General features: G+C 38.5%; 1 protein-coding gene across 1 annotated transcript in view; it reads left to right on the top strand.

The window, feature by feature from the left end:
- Positions 1-911: 911 nt before the first annotated feature.
- Positions 912-14,177, top strand: part of HLCS (holocarboxylase synthetase) — an 81,604-nt gene continuing 68,338 nt past the window's right edge. Inside the window, exons 1-5 of the mRNA XM_081327531.1 lie at positions 912-1,306; positions 4,890-5,042; positions 5,569-5,731; positions 9,443-10,401; positions 12,033-12,212. Of these exons, the coding sequence (XP_081183657.1) occupies positions 1,028-1,306; positions 4,890-5,042; positions 5,569-5,731; positions 9,443-10,401; positions 12,033-12,212 (1,734 nt within the window). The 5' untranslated portion in view covers positions 912-1,027. The remainder of the gene's footprint in view (positions 1,307-4,889; positions 5,043-5,568; positions 5,732-9,442; positions 10,402-12,032; positions 12,213-14,177) is intronic.

The raw sequence follows: 14,177 nt of genomic DNA, 5'->3' as shown, positions 1-14,177 counted from the left end.
CTACAAACGTAGTCCAAGCCTATTCACATCTGTTGTAAGGTCATTCTCTCGTGGGGTTTATCTTGACATCCACTAAGAGTGGAACAAACATGCCCCATTAACCATTTTCAACGCCATGTCCTCTCTTTGTCTCATCCTAAATCACAGCTGAGGAACCTTAAAGTTGCCTTGTTTCAGTTTTAAACTAGCATTTTCCCTCTTCTCCAGAGACCCTTTTTTGCCTTGAACCTAACTCAAGTGTAGGCAACCTTGGCTCTTTTATGACTCATGGACTTCAACTCCCAGAATTCCTGAGCTAGTGGAAGAGACTCGAGTGCTAAAATCCACGGGTTAGGGGGCGCAAATTACTTGCCTTGCCCCGGGTGCTGACAACCCACGCTACGCCACTGCCACCTAATGAGAAGGAAGGACTCACTGGAGAAGAGCCTAATGCTGGGAAAGATTGAGGGCAAGAGAAGAAGGGGACGACAGAGAATGAGGTGGCTGGATGGAGTCACTGAAGCAGTAGGTGTGAGCTTAAATGGACTCCAGAAGATGGTAGAGGACAGGAAGGCCTGGAGGAACGTTGTCCATGGGGTCGCGATGGGTCGGACACGACTTCGCAACTAACAACAATAACAAGTTAAAGGCAGAGACAGTAAGACAAGGCAGAAACTGGGGAAGTATAAACAGGAAAATCGCCTTCCCTAAGTACTTCCCTCCCCCTCTTTCGAAACGGGAGACTTTTCCCCACGTGGAGCAGAATCAGGAAGCAGGTCACCTGACGCGCGGGCAAAGAAATCGAGCCCGGGGGTGAAAAATCTCCCGGCTGACACAAGGCAGAGTGGGAGGAATGCGATTTCTGGCCAATCAGCACCCTCTTTCTCTTTGCGTGATGAAGAGCGAGACAACCAATCGGGAGGCGGCGGCGCGGCTCCACCGCCGCTCTTCACTTTGCAGAGAAGTTGCTGATGCAGGGATGGAAATCTGGCTTTGAGCGGCCTTTTGCAGTCGCCGGCGACACACGCACACACATCCCACGCGCGTCATGCTGATCACGCTCTGCTACTTATACCTGTGGGCGCGCTGGGGGCCTTGTTCCGCTGGGCTCATCCGGCGCACGGTGCGCCGGCTGTACCGAACCAGCTGCTCGTTTACCTTCTGCTGTTCCTCCGGCTGCAGCTCCTCCTCCTCCTCCTCCTCCTCCAGCTTCGGTTGTACTCGCTTCCCGTTGCATCGGCAGGTGCCCCATCTTCCGCCCGGCCTTTCCGACGAGATCATTTGCCTCCGGGTGGGCGACAAGGTTTTCTTCACCGGCGAGACTCAGGTGTGATATGCAGTGGCAGAGAGTCGGCCAGAGAGGGCTAGGTCTATTGTACGTTGCGTGGAAAGGGAAGTTGTGAGTGTGGATATGCGAGGGTTAGGGGAGTGTTGCTATTTTGCACGCCTGTATTTATTACAGGAGCTGAAAACTTTCACTCGTGGGAACAGCGGTTCCTTGGACAGGTCCGAGGTAAACGGGAAATACCAGGTGCAGCTGAATGTGTGGGCACCAGCCACTGATGCTTTATTAAGTGTTCAATATTCTGCTTGCAGCTTGCCTGTTTTCCTGTTTTAAAATTTTACCAAGGCAGCTTGCACATGGATGTATTATAATTTAGGAGCACTTACTATTAAACAAGTAACGAGATAGCAATATGTCAAAACTTTTTATCAGTTGAAATCTCAAGAAAAGCTGATTTCAGCAAATGTAATAGTTATATATACATAGTCGCGTTTGTGTACATGTGTGCTTTATGTATTAGTGTAGAATATCTGTGTTAAATGTGTAATGTGTGAACTTACCATGATATTTCTGGTAGGCTGAAAAGTTAGCCTCTAACCTGATCAACCAGAAATGTTGATCTCCAATTCCCATAATTAGCAGCCAACTTTTTATTGCTAGGAGAATGTGGAAAGAAGTGCAGTGGTTAATATTACTCCTGTTACATAGGAGCAATGTACAAGACTTGTAGTTACAATGGTGGCAGTAATCATTGTGAAAAGTAGCTCAAAAAAGCAATAAAATGTTGTGATTCAGTGTATTAACAGTATAGCTAAAAGCCAAGAATTAAATTGTAGAGTTACCAGAGTATTTGATTAATTCTGATAAGTTTGATGAGTTCAGGGATATATTAAGGTTACCGTGTAGATGGAGAAAACTGTTAAATCAAAATCTAGAGGAACAGAATTTCCTGTTCTGACTTTAAAAGTGTCTTTTTTCCTGCCCAAATATTTTTTTTCATCTTCACTTTTTTCCTGCTCATGTAATTCATGTTCTGTCTTAGGTTATATCATTGTCTTAATGTTTGTATCACATGGTTGCAAAATCATTGAACTCAATTCTTAAGGCAGAATTATTGGTGAGGGTGAAGGCTCGTTCTCCGAGCCAAACGTTTCGTTACCAGGCTAGGTAACATCTTCAGCGGAGTTTAGAAGATGTCAGTGTCAGTGTTCTATTTAGAAGGGCTTCAGGTGTGGGTGTGTCAAGTGAGGGTCTTGTGGTGGGTCAGGTATAAGTCATCAGTGAGAGACTTGTGATAGGGAGGTTACATCAGGTCAGGGTCATTGGGAGGTGAACTGATGGGAGGGGGATAGGCCAGGTGTGGAGTCTTCAGTGAGAGGCTTGTGATGGGTCTTGTGATGGAGAGGTTACATTAGGTCAGGGTCATTGGGAGGTGAACTGGTGGAAGGGGAGACTTGTGTGGAATGGTGGAGGGTCAGTGTGTTTCTGGTTGGCTGTGTGGTTGATTTGGATTCTGAGTGGGGTTTGTAGGCTGGTTGTAGGTCGATGTGTCTGTTGATGCAATTGTTTGTGAGCGTGGCAGGTAGTAGTGTGGCCAATGATTTTAGTTATTGGTATAACCAGGTTTTTGTTGTTTGTTGCCACTTTGTCTCAGAGCCTAACACTGATTAGGACTAAAAAGGAGTGACCAACCCAAGGTCCCTCTGGTGGCATTCATATTAATAATGGAGACCTAGAAATTGGATTTTCCCATACTTAGTCCATCATCTTACCTGCTACATGTGCTGGCTCTCTTTCAACTGTAATACTTTTTATTAAATATTTTAACAATAATAAAGGTAAAGGTAAAGGTTCCCCCGCACATGCGTGCTAGTTGTTTCCAACTTTAGGGGCCGGTGCTCATCTCCGTTTCAAAGCCAAAGAGCCAGCACTTGTCTGACGAGGTCTCCGTGGTCATGTGGCCGGCATGACTAGACGCCAAAGGCGCATGGAACGCTGTTACCTTCCCACCGTAGTGGTCCCTATTTTTCTACTTGCATTTTTACATGCTTTCGAACTGCTAGGTTGGCAGAAGCTGGGACGAGTAACAGGCGCTCACTCTGCTACGCGGCACTCGGGATTCGACCCGCCAAACTGCCGACCTTCTGATCGACAAGCTCAGTGTCCTAACCCACTGAGCCACCGTGTCCCTAATAAAAACAAATCTAAAAGAAAAGAAAGAACAGAGAAAACAGAAAAAAGTACAGAAAGAGAGAAAAGAATAATTTAAAAAGCTACTTAAGGACTTCTTTATAAAAGATATAAGCAAATGTATCTCTCTATCCAGTTTCAGATTATTAATCTCTTCCTTTTCGAACCTTTATCCATCCACCAATTCAAAAAAAAATCATTAACATTTCTAATATATATCAGCAAAAAGTCCATAAAAGGTTTCCAGAAATGTCTTAGCAAAAAGTCAGCATTTCTTCTTTAAGAACTCTTTTGAATAATGCATTTGCATGAGCAAATATCGTTGCTGTCATTGTAATGGCAACCTTCTTTCCCTTCTCTTCAAAAATCCTTTGAAATGTCTCAAGTGTGATATATTTATCTGTCATTTCTGTAGGATTAACTGCTATTCATCAGGTACAAAAGTAAAAGGCAGGTTTTTCTTTTGCCCTTTTCCTGCCTTGAATCTTTCTCTCAATCTAATTTTTTGGATTTCTATGATCACATTATCTGTCTCAAATTTCTTATTTCAAGAAGTCAAGTAGTCATCTCTTCCCTAAAAGTCTAGATAATTTATGTTCCCACAAAGGTGCTATTTTATTTTAATTATTTCAAAACAGCAAAAGACTTAATATTTCATATTTGTCTGGTCCCTTAGTAAGTTTAAATTAAGTTAAATTCAGATTTATCCAGATTTTTACTGTTGACTTCATGTTCTTTCAATTCTTTAGGTTAGTTAATTTTTTGCTTTATTATAGGATGAAGGGTTGATTACTCACCAGATAGCTTTTTCTGAACTGTTGCTCAGAAATTCTGTTTTAGCTTTAAATTGTTATTTGATAAAATTAGAAGAATAAGAAATGGGAGATTTGTATGTTTTAAGGACATGTCTGATAAGCATCTCTGAAGCAGTTACATAATATTCAGAAGTAAATCATGTTGTCGTTTATTAGGTTTACTCCCTAGTAGATACACTTTTATCTACAACCAAGTCTTTATTTCTGTGTAAACAGGAATGATTTGAGGTTAGCAGTATTTTAGGGAAATAGTGGTAGAGGAAATGAAAGCGTTGCTGCACAGATGGCAAATCTACCCCAAAACTGTATTTATTGGTAGTATTAATATTGAACTATTTCACACTGTTATTTGGCAGTGACAAAACTGAAAACGTCTATCAGGTATACTTAAATACTGACCATTTAGAATGGGTTTGATTTTAATATTTTTCCTTGCATGTGACATCTATTCTTGATTAAATTTAAAATAGACTCACCTTTCTAAGGTCAGCTGCTCTAAAAAATGTCTTCCTGAATAGATACATCAGGAATAGAACATGGTCCAGAGTTTCTAAAGTATAACCCATGTTGCATTTTTCTAAAATATATAGTTGATTTAAGCCACCTTTTTTTCTTTTCAGTCCCTTGATGATTTAAACAAATGGACATTACTTATTGTATCGCGTTTTAGTTATTTGGAACAAGTAGTTGAAGATGAACATATTACATTTGTAACCGAAGGTATTTTCATTCAAACAAGTAGTTCACAAGCTGAAACTTGCTCAGCAAAAAAGGTAAGTTTTCTTTAAAATACTTTTGCTAAATACTTTTGCTAATAAGTCTTTAAACTAACTTGAAGTACTGACTTTTGTTTTTAAAAGCCAGTTCTTAACAGGGGAGATAATGTGTCCAAATTATAACAATTTCCCAGTTCTTGTTCCACAAAAATACCTAGGAACTCCATAAAAGCTTGAAAATAGCTTTTTGCATAACTTTTATGTAAACTGAGTTGAGCCTCCATAAGAAATTTATAGGTCTGCTAATTCCTAATGCTGCATTTCCCTCTTTGTTTGCTATTTTCTCATTTACCATGATCAATAATTGGAATTTATTAATTGGAATTTATTATTCTTCCCATTGGTTTTTCATTATCCATGGGTATAATTTGGAACATGACTTGGTGGATGTATTTAATCTTTTTTAATTTAATTTAGAAACTGAACATTAATGGTAGGAATATTAACTTAATTTTATGATGCATTTCAATATTCTAACTGTATATGCATTAATGTGAAAATTATTCTGTGTATCTTTCTTCAGATTGTGAAATGGTCAGATTTTTGTTCCCCTTTGGCATTCAGAACTGGAAAGCCTTACATCTTATTTGCTGAAGCCAGCATAGATAATTTTAGTAGCCTTGGGATAGCATTCTTGGAAGACAGACTCCAAATGGATAATGGGATGGTGCCTCAGAAAATTGTCTGTAAGTACACCCACTTGACTATCCCCAACAAAAGTATATATTTTGGTGGCGTATAAACATCTCAAGTTCAGAGTTTCATCATTCTTTACAAACTTGTCTGCTTTAATGCCTGTCAATTAGAAGTCCACCTGATTGTATCCTCTTCTCATTTTCCCCCCCCCCCAAAAAAATTTTTTGCAATAGTAACACCAGCTGCCTGCAATTAGTGCAGGTTCGCGTCCCACCAGGCTCAAGGTTGACTCAGCCTTCCATCCTTCCGAGGTAGGTAAAATGAGGACCCAGATTGTTGGAGGCAATAAGCTGACTTTGTAATAATGCCGCTTGGAGGGTGGGCGAAAGCCTTAATAAGCAGGCATATACATAGAATGAAGGCTATTGCTAAGCACATTGATTTGTGCTTTAAATTGTAAGCCGCCCTGAGTCTTTGGAGAAGGGCAGGATATAAATGAGATAAAAAAAAATAGGCATGGAAAGGATAGGAAAAAAGACCATTTCTGCAACATTTAATTATAAATCATTATGACTAATATTTGTCACATGTATGTGGTTATGCATTTAAGACCTATTCTTGACCACAATTGCTCAGGAATGTGTGGTCAACTTCAGCATAATTTGCCTATGACATTACTCTTCATTATCCCAGGGGAAATTACCAATGAAATGACAGGATTAACTTTTAATTTGGAATTTGATTTTTTTTTAGAAGCAGACATATCATAATATAGATTAGGTTGTGGAGTAAACAAAAAGCCCTGCCCAATAAAAAGTGTCTTTGCCATTTGGTGGCCCAGAAGGTCTCCTTCCGCCAAATTTATGAAGCACTCTTAAATGATGCCTAATTCCAAGGTCAAATATGCTTAGTTTCCATGCTCCTGTTTGTTCTGTCCCAGCCTCCGTAAGTACTGCTCAACCGCTTACTTGTGAGGAAAAAACCCTTTGCATTGAACAAGGCAGGACTTTGTAAGAAGATAAACCCCTTTTATTTTGACACAGTATTCTGACTCTGTTGTTTAATGATTTATCCCCTTGCTAAGACCCCTGTCCCTGGCCTGTATAAGCAGATGCTATCACTGTTAACAGCCTTTGCCTGATAGCAGAACTCATGAAAGTACCTTTTATCATCCAGAAGTACCTTTATTTGCATGCAGAGAAGATTACAGCAAACAAGATGTGGTAGATGATGAATGGACGGTATTCCAAGGTCAAAAGACAGTAATGGAACCTACTGTGTCCGCATATTATGGTGGGAGGTGAAGCACGGAGGAGCAAGAAGCAGGAAGTACGTCCCAGAATGGGAGGGGTGAAAGTACGGAGTTAAGAAAGAGGAGGAAGTACGTCACAAAATGGGAGGGATTGGCTGATCATATTAGCATAATGTTGCAATTTCCCCAAACAACCACATGGTGGCAGCATGATATGCATTACATAGTTCTGATGTGTGTGACAGCACACACAGCTTTTATGGAACAAAACTCCAACTAGTCCTTTAGCTCTTGAAACAAACAAGATCAGTCTCTTGAGTTTTCAGCTGGAATGCTTACTGCCCTCCGTTGTCCTGCATGCCTCTCCTCTCTGCGCATCTGGAACAGGCCCCAACTGTCCCTCCTCTTCGCTCATTTCAGGCCCCCAACCCTGCCTGAGCGTGAGTAGATGGGCTCTGTGTCACATCTAGCTCTGAGTTTTCGTGCTCCTCAGATGTGACCCCAGGCAACCCTTCCCCCTCATCCAATTCATCTGACTCGGCTGCCTGATCTGCTGGCAGGCGATGACTCACAACACTATTGACTTGTACAGTGATCGAAGACAGCATAACATGGGTTGAAGTTCTTCTTTACTATCTCTTCCTTGGGCTTTAGTATGGGTGAGTGGTTTGCTCATTTCTCCTGAGTTATTATCAGCTGTGAACAGACTTGAATGGGATAATTGTATCTGATCTTTCAATTTATAGGTTGTTAATGGAGGAGAGTATGTTGAATGAGTGAAGAACCAATGCCACAGTCTCCTTATTGAGCTAGGAAAGAAACTCTTCCCCCAAATAGGTCATTCCATACCTGATGCAGGGCCATATTTGCTAGAGTGCCAGTTGATAATATTGCTTGAGGTAGAGCAGGTGTCTGAATGAAATCCAGGCTTTTTCCAGCTGTCTAACTCTTAAATAATAAAATCTGCCCTGGAACCCCCTTTTTCTATCCCATCCTTCTGATAACTACTTCCCTCACCTACTCACATTTTTTTTAGGTTGGGATATTTGCAATTGTCAAACTTGAAATGGTTTGTCCTTAGTTGCTGAATTCACAAAATATATTAAGTCAGAACTAAACAAATCAGCTTAATATATTTTGTGAATTCAGCAACTAAGGACAAACCATTTCAAGTTTGACAATTGCAAATATCCCAACCTAAAAAAAACGTGAGTAGGTGAGGGAAGTAGTTATCAGAAGGATGGGATAGAAAAAGGGGGTTCCAGGGCAGATTTTATTATTTAAGAGTTAGACAGCTGGAAAAAGCCTGGATTTCATTCAGACACCTGCTCTACCTCAAGCAATATTATCAACTGGCACTCTAGCAAATGGTTAGGATGCTGAGCTTGTCGATCAGAAGGTCGGCAGTTTGGCGGGTCAAATCCCGAGTGCCGCGTAACAGTGAGCGCCTGTTACTCGTCCCAGCTTCTGCCAACCTAGCAGTTTGAAAGCACGTAAAAATGCAAGTAGAAAAATAGGGACCACTACGGAGGGAAGGTAACAGTGTTCCGTGCGCCTTTGGCGTCTAGTCATGCCGGCCACATGGCCACGGAGACGTCCTCGGACAAGCGCTGGCTCTTTGGCTTTGAAACGGAGATGAGCACCGGCCCCTAGAGTTGGAAACGACTAGCACGCATGTGCGGGGGAACCTTTACCTTTACCTTTAAACAAATCAGCTAATGTGGTGGTGTGGTTCAAGTTTTGGATTTGAGCCTGGGAACACCCAGACTCAAATCCGTCCACAGTCATAGGACATCACTGAGTGTTTGGGGCTGGTTGTTCTGTCTCAGCCAACCTACCTCATAGGGTTGTTGTGGAAAAAAATTAGAGCAGGGAGTGCTAAATACATCTTCAGCTCTCAGGGGAAGGACAAGATATAGATCAGTCAAGTAAACATTATTATGGGACCGATAGCAGTATATAACCCTAGCCTATTCTATGTGTTTAGCCATATACCGTATAGCATAATTTCATGAAACATTTTATTTATGCCTAGAGTGCACATAAAACAATTTACCAGGAACAGAAAATTTCAAAGAACTCCAGAACATTCCATCTCCCTTAGGGCCATGCTAAACATCTCTCTGAATCATCTTTTTATGGGAGCACTTCATTGGTTTCCAGAAATAAATCATCCAACCCTGGTCTACCCTGGACAACTTCCATTTGAGAGAAATTTTGGACCGTCTCCCCTGAATAGTAGGGTTCAGAGTTTTAGTATGTCCCATTCATAAATTGATGAATATAAATGTACCCATATCTGTGCATAATTCAGAGGGGGAAAAACTAAATTAAACATTTGCAGAAATGTAATCTGAAGCTGCATAGAAACACGCAAGAAGTAAAATGCATTCAGATCTACACAATGTATTTTAAAATTGGATTATCAGTTTAAGTTTATATTAAAGGCAGAATTATTGAGTGCCTATGTTCATGTATTTTGTTTAATAATTTATTTAACATGTATTAGCTGTGAACTTGAAGAAATCGGCATTGGAAGAATTAAAACTGGCTCCAGGTACCAAAGAGGAGGAGAAGGCTGGTCGGATACAGGCTAGTGAACTGTCACGAGACTCACTTTTTGAAAATATTGATAAATCTGAGGTGGAAACTAATGGTTGTGCAGGAAGCAGTGATCAAGAAATGCACCGAGAGAAATGCAGACTGCAGAAAATAAATGGATGTAATGAGGAACTTGAGCAATTATCTGAAAAGGAAAGAGATACTTCAGAACATCATCACTTACATCTTTCAAGCTGCCATGAATGTTTGGAACTGGAGAACAGTACCATCGAGTCAGTTAAATTTGCCTCAGCAGAAAACATCCCAGATCTTCCGGATGATTATAGTGGCAGTGTAGAAGAAGTTAGTGGTGACTGTATAACAGGAAACATGCAAAGAGTAAACTTGACTGGGAAGCCTCCTAATATTTTAATTTATCTTGGTTCTGATTCTAAACTGAAATTTGAAGAAATAAAATCAGTCATAATGGATTGTGTTGATATTAATGCTTACACCATCTACCAGTTGTTAGAGAAACAAGTTCTGACTGTTCCTTGGATTGACAGTGCATTGCTTCTGATCATTGCTGAATCCGAACCCATTTCAGATGCTGTGTCCAAACAATTTCTAGCCTTCATATCAAAAGGTGGGAAGATTTTGGGACTTTCTACCTCTTTCACACTCGGTGGTATAAAAATAAAAAGTAAGAATGAAATAATGGACACAATACAAACATTAATATTTTTAAAAGATAAGAACAATGAGATTAAATTAAATGCTCTAGCTAGTGGAAAATTTTTTGAGGTGGACATTTCAGAAAAACTTAATACCATAAAGCCACTTGGGTATTTTGACAGTCCGGATAAAGATATGATGATTGTTCATTTATCGTATGGAAACAATGGAGGAGAAGCAATTCTTTCTCAGGTTCAGTATAAACAAGTTCTATTTTGTTTCTTATTTTTCAAATATTTCTTAAATAATGCTGATTGCAGAATGGTGGTAACCGCTTATACAAGTTAGTATTACATATATTAGAAAATTGGTGAATTATAGTTTGGATACAAAGTACCTTTTCATAAACCAAAAGCACTTCAGTGTTTCAAAATAAACGAGAAACATGTAATTTACCTATTTGGCTGAAGGGTCCCTTAACTCAAGGTGGTTATTTGGAAGTTGAAATAGATTGTAATGAGAAAGGAAAGTTTGAAAAGCCTTATCGTGTGTGTAGGTAAGTAGGTAGGTAGATAGACAGATAGAGTTCTTAGGAATTTCAAAGTAATTTTAAGGTTAGTGGAAATCTGATGTAGTGTGTCATTCCCATTTATTCTTTTATGGTAGGATTTTATACTAAATTTTCAGTTGATAAAAATGATATTTCATTACCATGATTTAGGTCCTGAACTTTATATATTCAAATGGCCTACACTATCCCCATTTTCATGTGACACAATTGATAAATAAGAGACCAGAACTCAATATATATTAAAATATTATCATGGATCTATAACTTGAGCCTTATTTTTTGTTTTAAAGTTAGGTTTAAGTTATACATGTAGCAAAGAAACAAGTGTGAGGCACATAATGAGCAGCTTGCTCTGACTAAAGCAACTGCTGCTAGGGATCCATTCAGAACCCTACAATTGGGAAAATCTAGCTAGTTCAGGGTAGGCAACCTTGGCTCTTTTATGACTCGTGGACCAACTCCCAGAATTCCTGAGGCAGCTGGCTCAGGAATTCTGGGAGTTGAAGTCCACGAGTCATAAAAGAGCCAAGGTTGCCTACCCCTGAGCTAGTTAAATATATTAACCGGTACAAAGGAAATCATTATGCAAGATTTTCATCTGGGAGAACAAAAAGGAACAAATCCAGATGAAAGTACCATAGAGTCTGGAACCTAACCCCATAATTCTTATACACTCAGGTTCTCATTATTTACAATTTTGTTCTTTGTTGTTTTACACTGGAATGGAACCTCATGAATAATTAGGACCACCTGTAATGTTTAAATGGATTCTAGTTAAATTGAAGCAACAGTGTTAAAAATTTTACAAAAAAACAATGATATTATTCCTTCTCATAAGATTACCGCTGTTGCCTTTTATATTCCCTCAATATTTAGATGCAATTTTTATTACTAATAATGTTTTATTAATAGTTTTAATTACCTTATATACATGTGGAAAAACTGAGAATTTTGGGTGCCAAAATATAACCAAAACATTGCATTAGATTTATCTATGAATATATAAGTTAATACTTTTAAAAGTACCTCTATATTCTGTATATATGCATATATAAGCCCACCCATAGATAACCCAACTCTGAAATTTTTAATCAAAATACCATGAAATATGAGGGCCAGCTTATCCACAAATAAGGTAATATGTAAGTATATACAGTAAATTTAATACTTGGTTATTTAATAACTGAAGTGACAGAAATTAAAACAAAATGATTTGAAAATGATTATGTAACAGTTAAATGACCCAATAGATGATTATTGATTGTTGTTTTATAAAGGTGTTTTCAATAAAAAAATATTTCTGCCTTTATAGGCACATTTGGAAGTGAATATCAAAAGTTTATGTCAATCTAAGGATGACTTCAATCTGCTCAAAATAAGCAATACCAGAAGATATGATGTACTTGTTGAAATCCTGAAGTTATTGGGGTTGAGCTGTGAAAAAAGTACTATTCCTTCTTTAACTTCTCTTTATCTACTCTCATCTGATAAGGTAGGTTTTGGTTTAAATGAATAAGAATATAGGCTGTGCCCTGCTGGATTAGACTAGTGGCCCACCTATTCCAAAGTCTTCTCATAATGACCAACCAGAAGGTAGCCCATTAGTGTCTCAGCAGACAAACTTCTGAGTCATCATCAAGGCTAATAGCCATTAATTCCTATCACTTCCATGACTTGGTCCAATCCTGATCCAGCCAGCTTCACAGTTTGTAGCAAATTCCAAAATTTAATTTGCTTTGGGGGGAAAAAGCCATTTTATCTTTCCCGATTCTTCCAGTGTTCAATTTCATTGACCTCTGGTTCTGTTATTTTGGAAAGGGGAAAATAACTTCTTATCCACTTTATGCACACCATTCACAATTTTGTGTACCTCAATCATGTCCTTTCTCATTTGCCTCTTTTCTAAACTAAAAAGCCTTAAATGTCACAACCTTTCCTCATAGGGAAACTGCTCCATCCCATAATTGTCTTAGTTTTATCCTCTGAACTTTCTCTAGCTCCAGTGTAGTAACCCGAACTGTGTGCAATATTCCAGATATAGTTACACCTTTCATTTTTATAAGGACATTATAATATTGGACTGCTATTTTTATACCAGTGTTGAAAATATCCCTGATAGGTTGCTGGCTTTTTTTTTTTTTGCAATGGATATACACTGTGTCAACTCTTTCATTGAACTGTTTCCCATTATTCCAAGATAGCTTTCTTCATCAATCACTGCTAGTTCTGATACCCTTTAGCTTCTATGAGTAGTTGGGATTATTGGCACCAATGTGCCTCACTTTACCCTTGTTCACATTGAATAACAGGTGCCATTTTGACTTCCACTCCCCTAATGTGCAGAGATCCCTTTGGAGCTCTTCACAGTCCCTTGTTCTTCTTACCACTGAGCGTCTAAGGCTGCCTAAGCTGCCCAGATCAGAAAATTAGAAAATGTTAAAATGGGAAGGAGTTAAGTGTGAGGTTTTAAAAAAGATTTATCTGTGTGAGGTTTCTGAATGTTTTTGTGACTAGGCCACCTGTTCCCTAGCAGCCGGTATGTGGAATCAGCCCCTGAGAGGGAGGAAAAGTTAAAATTTGAACTTAAAATAGGAACTCATATACTGAATGGCACACAGCCGAAAAAGAAAAAGAAAAAATAGAATTGATCTCCAAACTATATTTAAACAATCGGAGAAAACATGGATTAAATTTAAATAGCTCTTATGTGTCTTCTGATATCCTAACTCTCAATTCTATATAACAAAACGAACAAAAACATGATGTTATTGTTATCCATTTTGCTTTTTTTGATAATCATTCATTGCAGCAAAACTATCCACTACTTACACTATCCGCTATTTTTCAATCTGCATCTTTGTGTCTTACAATTGCTCCATCCATTTGCCCATCTTTTGTAAACATAACTAACAAAAATTTGTTTGAAAGAACTATGTTGTAGAAGACATTTATGAACCATGGAAGCCACTGTTAATAAATAGAAAATAATTTTGGAAATGATGAATAACTAAGCAATTTTGTGACACAAATTCCTGAACTGTATCATTAAATTGACTTTACATCAGCTGAAAGAGATTTCAATCTGTAAAAACATGCCTTAATATTTTTGAAAATGCAGCATTACTTGGCTGTCCATTTTTAAAAAAATATTTGATTAGATTTACTTATTTTATGGTAATGTTAGAAATTTATAAAATATAATTGGAATTTAAGCATTGAATACACATTCAAAAAGATATTGTGTTTGTTGAAAACAGTTACCACAAGATGGCACTTCTGAGCTGCCTTAGAGTGCAATTCTACGTTGCATATGTATGTTTAAAATAAATGTGCAGTTACATTTAGTTCTAGTATTATGATTATTTTAAAAAATAACAGTGTTTAAACAGTCATTGCAGTTACAGCTTTGAAAGTTTGAAGTAGCCCAAGAATTTTAGAAAATATTTAATCAAACTAC

Source organism: Vipera berus (assembly GCF_964194415.1).
Source record: "Vipera berus genome assembly, chromosome: 4".
In the NCBI taxonomy this organism is placed as follows: Eukaryota; Metazoa; Chordata; class Lepidosauria; order Squamata; family Viperidae; genus Vipera; species Vipera berus.
This window is presented reverse-complemented; position numbering and strand designations above follow the sequence as displayed.